The 15,229-nt window shown below is 37.3% G+C and overlaps 1 protein-coding gene across 3 annotated transcripts in view; it reads right to left on the bottom strand.

Moving 5' to 3' along the window:
• Positions 1-1,524: 1,524 nt before the first annotated feature.
• arhgap5 (Rho GTPase activating protein 5) overlaps positions 1,525-15,229 on the bottom strand; it is a 64,900-nt gene continuing 51,195 nt past the window's right edge. For 2 of the 3 annotated variants that reach the window (XM_063050296.1, XM_063050303.1), the window contains exons 5-7: positions 11,987-12,118; positions 11,337-11,442; positions 1,525-6,569 (exon numbers count right to left, since the gene is read on the bottom strand). In XM_063050296.1, coding sequence (XP_062906366.1) covers positions 6,257-6,569; positions 11,337-11,442; positions 11,987-12,118 — 551 coding nt within the window. In that variant the 3' untranslated portion in view covers positions 1,525-6,256. The remainder of the gene's footprint in view (positions 6,570-11,336; positions 11,443-11,986; positions 12,119-15,229) is intronic. The other variant, XM_063050311.1, reaches the window with a different exon arrangement.

Raw genomic sequence — 15,229 nt, forward strand, 5'->3', positions numbered from 1 at the left:
ATTCTCTTAGGTACAGTGGTCACTGTCCAGCAGTTTTATAAGAAAATCAGCTGGTAGGTTGTTTCAAGATTCTTGGAGAACTTGCCACAGTTCTGCAGACGTTGACTGTCTTGCTTGCTTCTGTCTCACCAGGTAATCCCAGGCAGCCTCGATAATGTTGACATCAGGAATCTGTAGAGGCCATAGCATCTCACAAGATATAAAAAAATCTAGGGTGCCTAAGACATTTGCATAGGACTGTATTTGAAATAAAAGTATTTGTATAGTCGCAGTAGCTCTAACATGAGATTCTGCAGATGCTGGAAATCCAGAGCAACACACATAAAATACTGGAGGAACTCAGGAGGTCAGGCAGCATCTACAAAAATTATTAAAATCAACATTTCAGGTCAAGACCCTTCATCAGGGCATGAAAGGAAGTGGGGGGTGGGGAGAAGAAGCCAGAATAAAAAGGTGCTGTGGGGGGGGGGGGGTGGTGTAGGGAGGACAAACTATAAAGTGATAGGCAAAACCAGATGGGTGGGAAAGGTAAAGGGCTGAAGGAGGAGGACTGACAGGAGAGGAGAGTGGTCCGTGGGAGATAGAAGGATGGCACCAGGGAGGATATAGGCCGGTGAAGAGAAGGGTTAAGAGGCCAGAGAGGGGAATGGAAGATGAGAGAAGGGGAATGGAAGATGAGAGAAGGGGAAAGAAAAAAGGGGGAGAAAAACACAAGGACAAATCGATGTTCATACCATCAGGTTGGAGGCTACCTAGATGGAATATGAGGTATCGCACATCCACCAAGACGAGGAGGCCATGGACCAACATGTCGGAATGGGAATAATGTCAGAAATGAAAATGGTTGACTGCCAAGGAACAGAGTTGGTTGACAAAGTTGTCCCCAATTTACATTGGGTAGCTATTACTTGAGTCAATAAACCATTCTTTAGCCTAATCCTAATAAGACATTTCCCTCATTTGTGTCCCTCAGCTTTCCAACATTTATTCAATTTCCTTCACTGCTGCTAAATGCACCATTTACCATGTTTGAGCTCACCTGATGCCATCAAAAGGATTAGGTTTAGCAAAGAATTTTTTTTTTAAGCAACAGATCACAAAATAAAACTGCCTACAAAATTTTAGCAAGGTGTTTGATGGAGATACCACCCTGTGGCAAGAATTAGCTCGAGGTGATTTCTTGTGCACAGAAAAAAATTAGGTGAAGTAACCAATCACATTAAAAGATACTTATCAAAGACAAACAGGAATTCAAGACTTCTAAGCCTTCACTGATTTTTTAAAACATTTTTGGATAATAAAGAATTCATACATGAGATTAGAATCTGAAAAATATTCAAACTAATTGTAAAAACTTGTTTTTATATTTGCTTAAAACTTTGACCATGCATGAAATTACAAAACTTAAATATATTTGGTTCTTTTCAGATTCAAATGGGCTTTATTTTTGTTTACTTTGAATTTACAATATGAAAGTGCTGTCTGATCTGTTGCAGAGTATAACTCTACACAAGCATTTTTAATATAAAATTCCCCTTTACAGCTGATACTCTTTTCCCGTGATCCTTTTTGTGATACCAGATCTCAAAATGAATGAAAGACAATTTATGAAAAATACACAGCTTTTAAAGCAATCAAGGAAAAAGATCATTAAAATTCAAAGGATTTGATCAAGTAAGCACACATGCACAACAATTTTCCATTTTAAATTTACAAAAGTAGTGAATGTTTATTCTGAATGCCATGTTACTTTGTCCATTCAAAAATTCCAATAGTAATAGAATTGGGTCTGTTAACTTTAATAGAGAAAGACAGAAAACAACAGAAAAGTCAAAAGAATAAATGCGGTAACATATCAAGACACGGTAAGTAGTTGCATTAAGTTCCAAGTGCATGAACTTCTGAGAATGATTGTAGTGGAGAAAAAAAAATACTATTGTGTATGCTACACTTAGAAAAAGGGTTTTCGGAAACTGACCCGCATTTTTCTCTATTTCCTAACTACATTTTTCTACAATATACTAACTTGCCATGTGGCATTCAGTGTCATTTCCCAACATAAGGCAATCAGTACGAATGGTTTTCTAGCAGAAAATGTGGATCACACATTTTTTCTGAATCAATGTTTTACCAGTATGGCAAATATGTGAGACTATGTTTATTCCTTAAGTACAAACTCAATTTCTGGAAAAAAATATATTCCAACTGAATAAATACCATCTGAACAAAGGACCTTTAACTGTTCACTGTATTTGTCAATGAATTTGGGCAAACTAAATTGGAAGAAGATGCTGACAGGGATGACAGCAGAGCAGCAATGGCGAGAGTTTCTGGGGAAAATGAGGAAGGTGCAGGATAGATGTATTCCAAAAATAAAGAAATACTCAAACAGCAAAATAGTACAACTATGGCTGACATGGGAAGTCAAAGCTAATCTGAGAAACAGCATACAACAAAGCAAAAATTAGTGGGAAGATAGAGGATTGGGAAGCTTTTAAAAAAACTAGAGAGCAACTAAAATAATAATTAGAAGGGAAAAGATGAAATGTGAAAGCAAGTTAGCAAACAATATTGAAGTGGATAGTAAAAACTTCTTCAAGTATGTAAAAAATGAGAGATGAGTGTAGGTATAGGCCCACTAGAAAATGAGGCCAGAGAAATAGTAACGGGGGACAAGTAAAAGGCAGATAAACTAAATGAGTATTTTGTATCAGTCTTCACTGTGGACAACACTAGCAGCATGCCAGGTGTTGAAGGCTGAGGGAAGAGAAGTGAGTGCAGTTACTATTACAAGGGAGCAAGTACTCAAAAAGCTGAAAGACCTAAGGGTACATAAGTCACCCTGACCAGATGAACTGCACCCTAGGGTTCTGAAAGAGATAACGGTAGAGATTAAGGAGGCATTAGTAATGTTCTTTCAAAAATCCCTGGACTTTGGCATGGTGCCAGAGGACTGGAAAATTGCAAATGTTACTCCACTCTTTAAGAAAGGAGGAAGGCAGCAAAAAGGAAATTATAGACCAGTTAGCCTGACCTCAGTGGTTGGGAAGGTGTTGGAGTCGATTGTTAAGGATGAGGTTATGGAGTACTTGGTGACACAGGACAAGTCAGCATGGTTTCCTTAAGGGAATATCTTGCCTGTCAAACCTGTTGTAATTATTTGAAGAGGTTCCAAGTAGGTTAGATGAGGAGGATGCAGTGGTGTATATTTGGACTTTAAGAAGGCTTTTGACAAGGTGCCTCACATGAGGCTGCTTACAAAGTTAAGAGCCCACGGTATTACAGCAAAGTTGCTGGCATGGCTAGAGCATTGGCTGATTAGTAGGAAGCAGTGAGTGGGAATAAAATGATCCTTTTCTGGTTGGCTGCCACTAACTTGTGGTGCTCTGCTAGGGTCAGTGTTGGGATCACTTCTTTTTATGCTATATATCAATGATTTAGATGATGAAATAGACTACTTTGTTGCTATGTTTTGCAGATGATACGAAGATTGCAGGGGGGCAGGTGGTGTTGAGGAAACAGGTAGGCTGCAGAAGGACTTAAATTAGGAGAATGGGCAATAAAGTGGCTAATGAAATACAATGTTGGAAACTGCGTGGTCATGTACTTTGGTAAAAGAAATAAACGTGCAGACTATTTTCTAAACGGGGAGAAAATTCAAACATCTGAGATGCAAAGTGACTTGGGAGTCCTTGTGCAGAACATCCTAAAGGTTAACTTGCAGGTTGAGTCAGTGGTGAGGAAGGCAAATGCAACATTAGTATTCATTTCAACAGTTCTAGAATGTAAGAGCAAGGATGTGATGATAAGGCACTGGTGAGTCCTCACCCTGTGTATTATGAACAGTCTAAGAAAAGATGGGCTGGCATTGGACAGGGTTCACAGGAGGTTCACAAGGATGATTCTGGAAATGAAAGGGTTTTCATATGAGGAACGTTTGATGGCTCTGGGCCTGTACTTGCTGGGATTTAGAAGGATGGGGGGGCGGGGGGCGGGGGGCGGGGAAGGATCTTATTGAAACCTTTCGAGTGTTGAGAGGCCTAGACAAAGTAGATGTGGAAAGGATATTTCCCATGATGGAGTTTAGGACAAAAGGGCACCACCTCAGGATTATAATTTGCTATCACATGTTTAATCAATCTGTGAAGAGATATCACTAACTGTTACTGTCTACTATATCATTCAATTGAATCTATCCAAAAGGCACTAAACTTACCATGTTCATAGAATCAAAAATTCTTTATTATTTCATGGTAAGCTTTGATTCTAAAACAAAGCATTCAAATGAAGCTAAATTTCGGCTCTTTATTTTCACTTATCCCACTACAATTAAAAAAAAACAGGATTCAATCTCTTCCAAATTAGTAAATTGATGCAACAATGAGTATTGATTTAACATGGTATCGTATTTTTAAGTAACAGACATACCACTTCAGACAAAAATAAAAAGGATGTTTCCATTGTTTGAGTTGACAATTAACATTGTTGTCCACAATCCAGGAACTGGTATTACTTAAACATTGCAAGGAGTTGAAATAAAGACCTGGTTGCCAATGTTAGAAAACAATTAAGGAAAATGGATCACAAACTCTTAAGATTTGCTTCTCAAATGATTTATTTACTATAATACATTGCAGATGATGTCAAAATCTTAAGAGTTTTCAAACCAGTTCCACTGAGCAAATAACAACACAGAGCAATTGAGTTATTTTCATAGTTAACTAGCACCCAACCCTACACAAAACAAACACTAGCAGCAGAATGTGTACCAACTGATTAATAATTTTCTGAAAGGAAATTATCTGCAATGTTTGACAGTTAATGAACTGAAGTAGAATTGATGCTCTTCAAACAGTCAGCTTCCCCACGTTCACATCATTCAGCTCACCAATTTATTTTACAGTAAGATTTTATGAAAACTTACAACACAATGAAATAAACAAAACATTTTCTAAAAGCAGAATCATTTTACATCAAATAGGTACCGATTCAAAAGAAAATGGTGCTTTTAAAATAAGATATTGCTCCACATATGTAGTTTGCACAAAAAGAACTAAAACAAATCTAATTAAGTTTTAGTAGAAGGTACCACAAGTAGTAATATGAATACAAGTTTGACAAAATTATAAAACTGTTGTGTGTAATTGGCAATACCGAAAATATTTATTGCTATGTTAGCAATATTTGACAGGTTACTTGCTAGGGTCACATTAAAATGAGTTAACAGAAAAAGTCATACTTAAAGCTATTTAATACACCATCTTTATTGCAAACACAACATGTGAAAGCTGTATAATTGAAAATTATGGAAAGATTTACAATCTCTTATGAAAAATGACTTTTATGTACACCAGATATTCTTCCGCTCCATCCCAAAGAGGAAATGTATTTCTAAAAATGTGTAGGATAAGGTACAAGACCAACCAGGAATTAAACACATGCATTACTTTCCAACAATTAAGGATACTATAAAACGTTTACATTTTATCCTTTAAATGAAACAAATGTAATAAGACATAAGATAAAACTGCAGTAATTTTACGCTCAGTTTCTGTTTTCTCCTGAACTGATCTTTGTGCTGTTGGTCATTAAAATAAGTGGATTCTTCCCATAACAAAGAACTACCACAGCTCTATTACCAGTAAACATAAGGTGCAGTAGACATTATGTCTTTTACACAGCACCTGGCAATTTTTCTTAAAACTACATTTTCAGAAGCAGTGCAAATGTTGGGAGGCTGCTATAATGACAGTATTTCCATCTACCCACCCACACAAATTTGTCAAGGACACAAACACAATGACTTTCAAAACAGCACAAATAAAAAGTCAAATCCAGTCAAACAGATGAGTTTTTTTTTTAACATTGTTGGCTGAGAAATATATTTGACTTCATTTTATACAATTTAGTGTATACATAAACTCTTATTCACAACTGTCAAAAAGTTTGTGAAGGAAACAACCACTACAGAATCCACATAAATTCTCAAGATTGCTTTTCTTTCATGCAGCAAGTGGAATGTATTTATTGCAGCCAGTTTGTTTTGTCGACAGTAATTTTAGAAATCCCATTAATATGCACACTTAAATTTGTTTCCTTTGGAAAGTGAGGAATGCTGGACTGATCTTAAAGCAACGCTGCTATTATAGCTTGCAAATGCATAACCTTTTGAGGTTTTCCACATGTTTGAAACTGGACTTAAAATACCCAGTTTGGTAACAATGTCTTATAGTAATAACGTCAGTTCCTATTTTGCTCATATAACATTAAGTTGATCTGTTTGCATCTCCGATGGGAACGACTGAGATGTTGGCTGTGGTGGTGGTGGCAACGATGGCAGTGGTAACAACGGTTCTACCAACTGACCTGTACAAGGTGCCCCAGGAGGGTTGAATGTCTCTACAATATCCCCATTGTAAAAGAGGAACTGGCATTGTTGAATAAATGTCTCAATTGCAGATTGATTGACTGCAGCATTGGTAAGAGCATCTGGTCTCAAGAACGTAGGCCAAAAACAAATGGCTAGATTATCTGCCACCATCCGATTTGTTTTGCTCTGTTGACTAACTCTGCAACACAACAAATGCACAAGAACAAGTCAGATTAGTTTTCAGATTAAATAGATAACTAATACTTCAACCTGAGTTCTTCCAGCAGATTGTTTGTTCTCTAGATTCCAATATCTGCAGTCTCGTGTCTCGACAATAAACTTAGGTTTCCAACAGTATTCATATTTACCATTGTAATGGTTTTAAACATTCAACATTAGTAAGCAATTTTCTAAGCATTGTGCCTAATTTCAATTAACCTTGGTATTTTAGAAAGGATCCAGAAAATTTCATATTAAAGGCATTTTTTTAAAACTCAACTGTATAACTAAATCCAGTAATTGTACAGGCCAACAGAAACATAAATACTATTCTGTAACACTTGTTTAAGTCCTTTTATGCAGATCAGAGCTAGTAATTATAGAAGCTATAGCAGGGATATTATTCAAAAATATTGGATGTGGAAAATACAACAAAATTTTGAAAACACTAAGGTGAACAGGTACATATTTAGCACCCATGTTGCCAAATGAAACATGGAACAACAGAAGCTTGTCCAGATAGATCCACTTACAATGTAAAGTATATGTAACTATTGAAGTAGCTCCAGCATGTGGTGTCCCATTACCACTAGTATCCATAAGACATAGAAGTAGAATTAGGCCATTCAGCCTATCAAGTCTGTTCCACCAATCCATAATGGCTGATTTAATATCCCTCTCAACCCTTTTCTCCTGCCCTCTCCTAGTAACCCTCGATACCCCTACTGATCAAGAACTTTCAATCAATGCTTTAAATATGCCCAATGACTTGGCTTCCACGCCTTTTGTAGCAATGACTTCCACAGATTCACCATCTTCTGGCTAAAGAAGTCCCTCTGTTCTAAAGGAGTATCCTCTATTCTGAGACTGTGCCCTCTGATCCTAGACTCACCCAATACAGGAAACATCCTCTCTATCATGCTGGACTTGCAGTGGAAATTCAGTTCATGAGCATTCCCACTGCACTTATGGTGAAGCCAGTTTGAAGGCGTTCTGGACAAAAGCAAGTAGGATAACGTTTGTATCCAGCCTTCATTTCTTACTTGGAGCTGTAAGGTATCATTGGAACCCTCAAATCTGCTGTTCTATACCATTATTATCTAAAGCCAATTTTTCCAGAAAGCTGAATTTAACGTCATAATCAAGCCAAGTGCGTACACATTGTACCTGCCTTTTACTGCGTTTTTAACATTGCTCTGGATTCTTTTGGGTTTTGATACCACACTACTTGGATCTATCTGAGCAACAAAATTATTCAAAACCTTTTCATTTTCAGTACCAGAACAAATCTGTTTCCATCACTTCGTTGTTAAAAAATTAATTCATTTTCTAAAGCTACAACCTACTTGTTTAGAGCAGTCATCTCTGCATTTTGTAATTATCCAAGTCTTCAGTTAAAACTGCATGTAACATTGGTTCATTGAAGATTAAGTATAAGATTCTTGTGCAGATTTTCTCTTTGGTGGGAATTAAAACCACAAAAAAAGGTACTAATGGCAATTCGTTAAATACTTGACAGATTGGGGATAATACATTTTCTAAGGATGGAATGAAGCATAGAATGAATCATGCCTTATTAAGTTTAAGAAATACCCTCCTTTTGAAGTTTCCATCCATTTAGTATTAGGAGCCAAAACAATTACTGCATTTTGGATTTGGGGGAAAAATGGTCAAGAAGTCTTGTGCATGTTTTACAGCACTGAATCATCTGCACAACAAATGATTCAGTCAAGGGTGAAAGAAATGTGATTCAACAATAAATACCTGCTATTTCAGGTATTAGGCCCTACTCACATCCTGGTTCACAGCCTAAGAACTATTAGACAGACACACATTTCCCTAATTCATAAATAAAACCAGATTTTCCAACTGTGAAAGTATAATGTCAGCATGCCAAATAAGTGAATTAGGCCATTAGCTGTAACTCACTGTCCCCCGTTGGCACCCAAGGTTAAAGCGTAGTTCCCCTTGCAATGGAATAATAGCATATTTCAAAATCCTGCTTGGATACAAATTATTAGGGTCAATTCCTCTTTAAAATTTATGCAAGATGATATAACTAACCTGTTGCCAGACACTCAATGCAATGAGATGAGTTAGGTTTTTCTGGTTCATGTTCATACAAATGCTTATATCAATATTTGTTATTTACAAAAAAAATCCATTAATTGCATTTTAAATATTTGCAGATATCCACAAGTTCAAACTAAGGTATGCAATGCCTAATTAGTGGGTATTATAAATATGCAACGCCTAATTAGTGGGTATTATAAATATGCAACAACTACAATACAGATTGCTGGACAAAGGGTGGAACCGAAACTTGATCAATCCTTTCCCATCTTCCATGTTGCCTCTTTACACCAAGGCAATGTGTCTCAAGAGAGTTCCAGGTCTTGCATGCAACTGAAAATTCTTTACTGTTGCTACAGCAACTCAATGCTACTTGGTAATTCATAATGAAGAATGGATATTCCAGATGTTTTATAGACCGTGCATGTGTATACATAAGCAAAAGATAGATGCCAATTAATTTTGGCTGCACAGACCATTCACTTTTACCCCAGCAGCAAAAGGGTCATTTACCACCAAGTTTTAGTGTTACTTACTTAGAAAATATTGTTGTTGTGAGAATATGGACTTTAAGTAAGAACTTAAACAACAATGGGATATGCATAAGTACTTTACATAGTGGGGAAAGCATACAGTTCTTTATCAGTTATTTGATGATGTCGGTGGGGTCAGAGAAATGCAGTCAACAAGTTCTAATTACAATACAATTAGAAAACCATTATATTTTCCAACTGGTGGTTTCTTATTACTGAGTAACATGGCTGAGCAATGGAGTGGGAGGATCTCAGCAGGTCCTAGCAAGCAACATCTATGGAGGGAAATTAACAGTCAACATTTTGGACCTAGATCCTTCATCTGGATTGGAAAGGAAGGGAACAGATGCCAGGAAAAAAAAGGGTGAAAGAGTAGTTCCCCCTAATCTGCATTAGGTTTCAACAATGTAGAGGAGGGTGAACCAGATGCAATGACTTGCATGCACTGCCTCACCTGGAAAAACTGTATTGGGCCTTGAATGTGGTGAGGGGGAGGTGTAGAGGCAGGTGCATCACAGTGGCAGGCACAAGTGCCAGGACAGAGATCGGTAGGGAGGGACTAAGAACACCACTTTGGAGTAAAGTGCCTGAGAATGTTTGGACTATGCATTCTCCACTACATACCGGAAAAACAATACCTCTAAATATTTCCTTCCAACTTCCTAATTCAGACACATAAGTCAACTAATCATCAGAAAAACAAAAACATGTCAAGAACGGAGTTGGGTTCAAAAGATTCATCCAGAACACTGTGGAACTGTATCCTTGTTATATTATTGAGTTTAGAAGAACGGTGGGGGGGCAGGGGGATAGAGATCTTACTGAAACCTATCGAATATTGAAAGGCCGAGATAGTGGACATTGAGAGGATATTTCCAATAGTGGGGTGGGGGGATGTCTCGGAGCAGAGGGCACAGCCTCAGAATATAAAACATACATGTAGAATAGAAATGAGGAGGAATTTTCTTTGGCCAGAGAGTGATGAATCTGTGGAATTCTTTGCCACGAATGTGGAGGTCAAGTCATCGGGTATATTCAAAGTGGAGGTTGAAAGGTTCTTGAGTAGTAAGAGTGTCAAAGTTACAGGGATAAGGAAAGACAATGGGGTTGAGAAGGAAAATAAAGCAGCCATGATGGAATGGTGGAGAAAACTCAATGGGCCGAATGGCATGTCAGCTACATTTTATGGTCTTATTAAGATGAATAATAAAGGTTTTCCAATCAAATTGTTGACAAGCAATTAGAGCAAAATAATTACTCCATTCACCATTATGCAAATTGAGAGTCAACACTCAAAAAGAAATTTTGCTGCATCTTTGTGAATATTTCCTATGGTGATCGTGTGGATGGTCAGAAGCTTTTTCCCAGGGCTGAAATAGTTGCCACAAGAGGGCACAGATTTAAGGTGCTTGGGAGTAGGTACAGAGGAGATGTCGGGGTAAGTTTTTTCACGCAGAGTGGTGAGTGTGTGGAATGGACTGCCGGCAACGGTGGTGGAGGCGGATACGATAGGGTCTTTTAAGAGACTTTTGGATAGGTACATGGAGCTTAGAAAAATAGAGGGCTATGGGTAGCCCGAGTAATTTCTAAAGTAGGAACATGTTCGGCACAACTTCGTGGGCTGAAGGGCCTGTATTTGTGCTGTAGGTTTTCTATGTTTCTATATTTCAATGAGAGTGTCTAAGACCAGAGAACATAGACTTAAAATAGAAGGGCATCATTTTAGAATGGAGATAAGAAATTTTTTGAGCCAGAGTAGTGAATCTGTGGAATTCATTGCCATAGGCAGCTTTGGAGGCCAAGTCTTTATGTATATTTACGGCAGAGGCTGCTAGATTCTTGATTGGTCAGGACATGAAAGGGTACGAGGGGAGAGAATGCAGGAGTTCGAGGCTGAGGGGAAAAATGGATCAGCCACAATGAAATGGTGGAACAGACTCAATGGGCCAAATGGCCTAACTGTGCTCCCATATCTTTTGGTCTTATACAGTTGCAATTCTTATCATGCTCCCACGATAAGGACATATTTTACTTCTCTAACAGAGTCAAGTTAAATCCTTATAAGTGTTGCATGTTGATTCTGACATCTACACTACAAAACTAACTTCAATGATTACTATTCAAGTAGACTTTTAACCTACCTGTTGAGATGGGCAATGATATACTTGAAAACCCCATAATTTACTGCAGGAAATTTTTTCAATAATTCCTTAAAACCATTCAGTTTTTCTGACAAATCAACCAGTCCTGCAAGATTAAAAAAAAAAAATCTTTTTACACCTTCACCATTTACTAACTTCTTCAGCAAATATAATAAATATCCAATCAGTCAATTCTAATATAAAATTTTATTGGTGCTTTCAATTTTTGGGCAAAGAGTAGATAAGCAATCAACTATACAACTCTTGCCTAGCAACATTTTTATTCCATCAATATATTCCTCATGCATCAAGACAATTTATATGCAGAGTCTCAATAAGAGAAAAAAAATTCTAGGAGTAATAAATCTGGGGACAGACATATGCGTCATGTCAATTTCTACCCAATCCTGCACCTTGTGAGGTGCATTCTAACCTTCTTTCCTGCCTAAAGGTGATAATGCTGGAACTGGAATCAAGCAATTTACATGCCAGAAAAGATGCCCTGTACGCAGAGGATGACTTGCCAAGGCAAAGGAAAACCCTTGCTACTTATATACAATGACTAAAATGTGAAACTTTCAGTGAACAACAGTTGAATTTTTCAGTCAACTTCATTTGCTTAAAAGAATAAAAACTATTATTTTACTTACTGGCTGCTTCCAACAGCTCTGAATGCAAATTATAAGGAATTAGTGGTTCAGGCAAATCAGAAAAGAAAGCTTTAAGGGCTCCTGCCACAGCATTAACAGTCACATCCATTGCTACAAGGTCAATATTGTGATCTAAATGGCAGAGAAAACAAGGGGGAAAAAGTGGCTCATGTTATTACACAATGCTATTATATATGGCATTAGTACTGACAATTTCACATTAAAGTGCAACTTGTACATCATCAAGATATTTACTTTAACTTTAAAATAAAGATATAATAAAGTTCTTCAGTGAATTAGTATTAAGGTAAAAGTAAATTCTCATTTTCTGAGCATCTGATTTAAGACATAAGCAACATCATCTGTAAGCAATTGAAGTGAAATATGCAAAAAAGCAATCCTCACTGATGGAGATCAGCAAAGCAAATAACAATGCTACAAGAATCAAAATCAATATAGGTTTTCAAAAGTCTTATGTCAGTTCCTCAAATAAATGATCTAAACTGAGATTAAAATAATGGATTTAATAGGAACCACGGTACCAAAGATGGTATAATTTTGCGGATTAATTGAAAAATGTAGTAAATGGAAAACCCAAGGTTATAATTTCAGCATAACCCCATTTAAACACTTGAAATATTACACTATCCTCAAGCTATGCTCATTTAAAATCAGTTACCATGTCAAGTGAGAGAAAATAAAATTAAAATTTTATCACCAAGCAACAATGCAACCCCAAAGTGGATAGCAACCCCATAAACACAAAACCACTGAGCTAATTTCTTTGGATTTTGACGGTACAAATTTATGTAATAATTAGGAGAGATTTGTTTCCCAGGGAAAATACACAGAGAAATAAAGTTTTGTGTTTGATAACAGAATAATGGGTAGGGATTGATACAAGGGATATAATCCGAAATGAACTTGACTATTGTTTCAGATGTACAGAATTTGTTTATTTTTATTTAGAGATACATTGTGGAACAGGCACTTCTGGCCCAATGTGCCACACTACCCAACACCCCACCTATTTAACATGAGTCTAATCACAGGAAAATTTATAATGACCAATTAACCTACTAACAGGTACCTCTTGGGCTGTGGGAGGAAAGCAGAGTACCCAGAGGAAACCCATGCACTCACAGGAAGGATGCACAAAATTCCTAATGAGGACACCAGAACTGAACTCAAACTCCGACGCACGACCTGTAATAGCGTTGCACTAACCGCTATGTTACCATGGTGCGTGTTGTGGTATTCAAGTACATAATTACAATCTTGCTGGAATGAAATTGTACTGATGTTTACAGGCATGACAAAATTGTGTGCATTTGTGCACATTTTATGCAAATCACAATAGTGATATAACTGATTTCCTGTGACTAAATTTGTCTTCACTGTTCAGTAAGTAAATCTACCCACTTAACTTTGATTTAATTAAAATTGTGGCAATTTCTATAAATAATGAACCAACTGCCGGATTAACACCTAATTTTTTGTCACGTGGTCTATAGAATTATCAACTATTTATGCATATTGTTTCTGAAATAATTCTATAGTTGAATTTAAGATATTAAAAAGTTTAGTTATAATTTGATAATTCACACATGCAAAATATTTTCATAAGATTTTTAAAAAATAATTTTTGAAATGTTTCAAAAAAGATACATTATATTCCTAATTATGTAAAATTCAACCCAACAACCATGAAAATGGTTAGAAAGATGATGCAATCAGCATAAATTAAGCATAATCTGTTTAAACACTAGCACGTAAAATAGTACAGCACAGAAAGATGCCCTTCAAAACACAATGTTGTTCAAAGTACATTTACTGGTAATGTATACTATATACAACATTGAGATTTGTCTTCTTACTGGCAGCCACAAAACAAAGAAACACAATAGAAGCCATTAAAAAACACCAGATAACAAAGACTGTCAAACAACTAATGTGCAAAAAAGAACAAATCATGCACACAATAAAAAAGTAAACAAGTAAGACGCAGACCATGAACCAGAGTTCCCGAATTAGTTCATCATTGCAGCAGGTCTGGGAGCGATGGCTGCAGACCACAGCTATAGTCAATAAAGCGCTGATGTGAGTGAGCAGATCGAGGAGCTTGAAGGCTACAGGCCACAGCTGCAGAGTCAGTACAGCACTCAGAAGTAAACCTCACAGAGTGAGCTGAACAATGGTATGTCCTTCACCATCGGCCTTAACCTTTTTAATCTGGCTCGGTACTTAAACTGGCCAAACATCAGCTCATTTTTTGCTCTCACACCTGGGATCCGCTGCTTCGATCTAACTCGAAATTCGCTCCAACAACGGCCACCACAGCCGTACCTGCATCATCAAAAGTCCAATTCGCTGAATCCTTCAGGATACCGCAAAAATGCCAAGTCATACAGATGGCTGAAAAGCACAACTTCCAAAGGAAAATTACAGGCTGCAGATTGCATTGATTATTGTTCAGAAAAAGTGTAATTAACAGAATAGTTAGTAGTTTTGTTTGCTGCCTGCAAACGTCACCATGTTGCGCCAGCACCATTTTTAAGCCAAATTAATTTAATTAGTGATGAAATGCTCAACTGAACTAATCCCTTTTGCCTATACAATGTCCATATCCTTCCATTCATTCACATTTCAAGACCCTCATCTTCACCTCTGTCATATTTTGCTCCACCACCACCCCAGGCAGCACATTGCAGGCACCCACCACTGTGTTTTAAAACTTTCCCCTTCACCTTAAATGCATGCCCTACAGTATTAGCATCTTTTTCCCTCAGTGTTGAAATACCTGAAGTGTCCACTCTATGTCTCTCAAAATCTTATAAACCTCTTTCAGATCTCCCCTCAGTCTCCACTTCTCCAGAAAAAAAACACAAGTTTACCCAACCTCTTCTTGTCCTCTCATCCACGTAGCATCCTGATAAACCTCTTCGGCACCTTCTCCAAAGGCATTCGCACATCATTCTGATAATGGAGCAACAGAACTAAAAAGATGCTGCCTAACTAGAATTTCATAAAGACTTAACATGTCTTCCTGATTCCTAAATTTCAATTCGTTAACTAATAAAGGCAGGCATGCTGTATGCCTCCCTTTACCACCCTATCAACCGGTGTAGCCATTTTCAGGGAGCTATGATGTTGGACTCCAAAACCCTCTGCAGTTCAATACTGTTAAGGGTCTTGTTCAAGCCACTATGTTTGATCTTCCAAAGTGCAACATCTCACATTTTG

Source organism: Mobula hypostoma, chromosome 1 (assembly GCF_963921235.1).
Source record: "Mobula hypostoma chromosome 1, sMobHyp1.1, whole genome shotgun sequence".
Lineage (NCBI taxonomy): Eukaryota > Metazoa > Chordata > Chondrichthyes > Myliobatiformes > Myliobatidae > Mobula > Mobula hypostoma.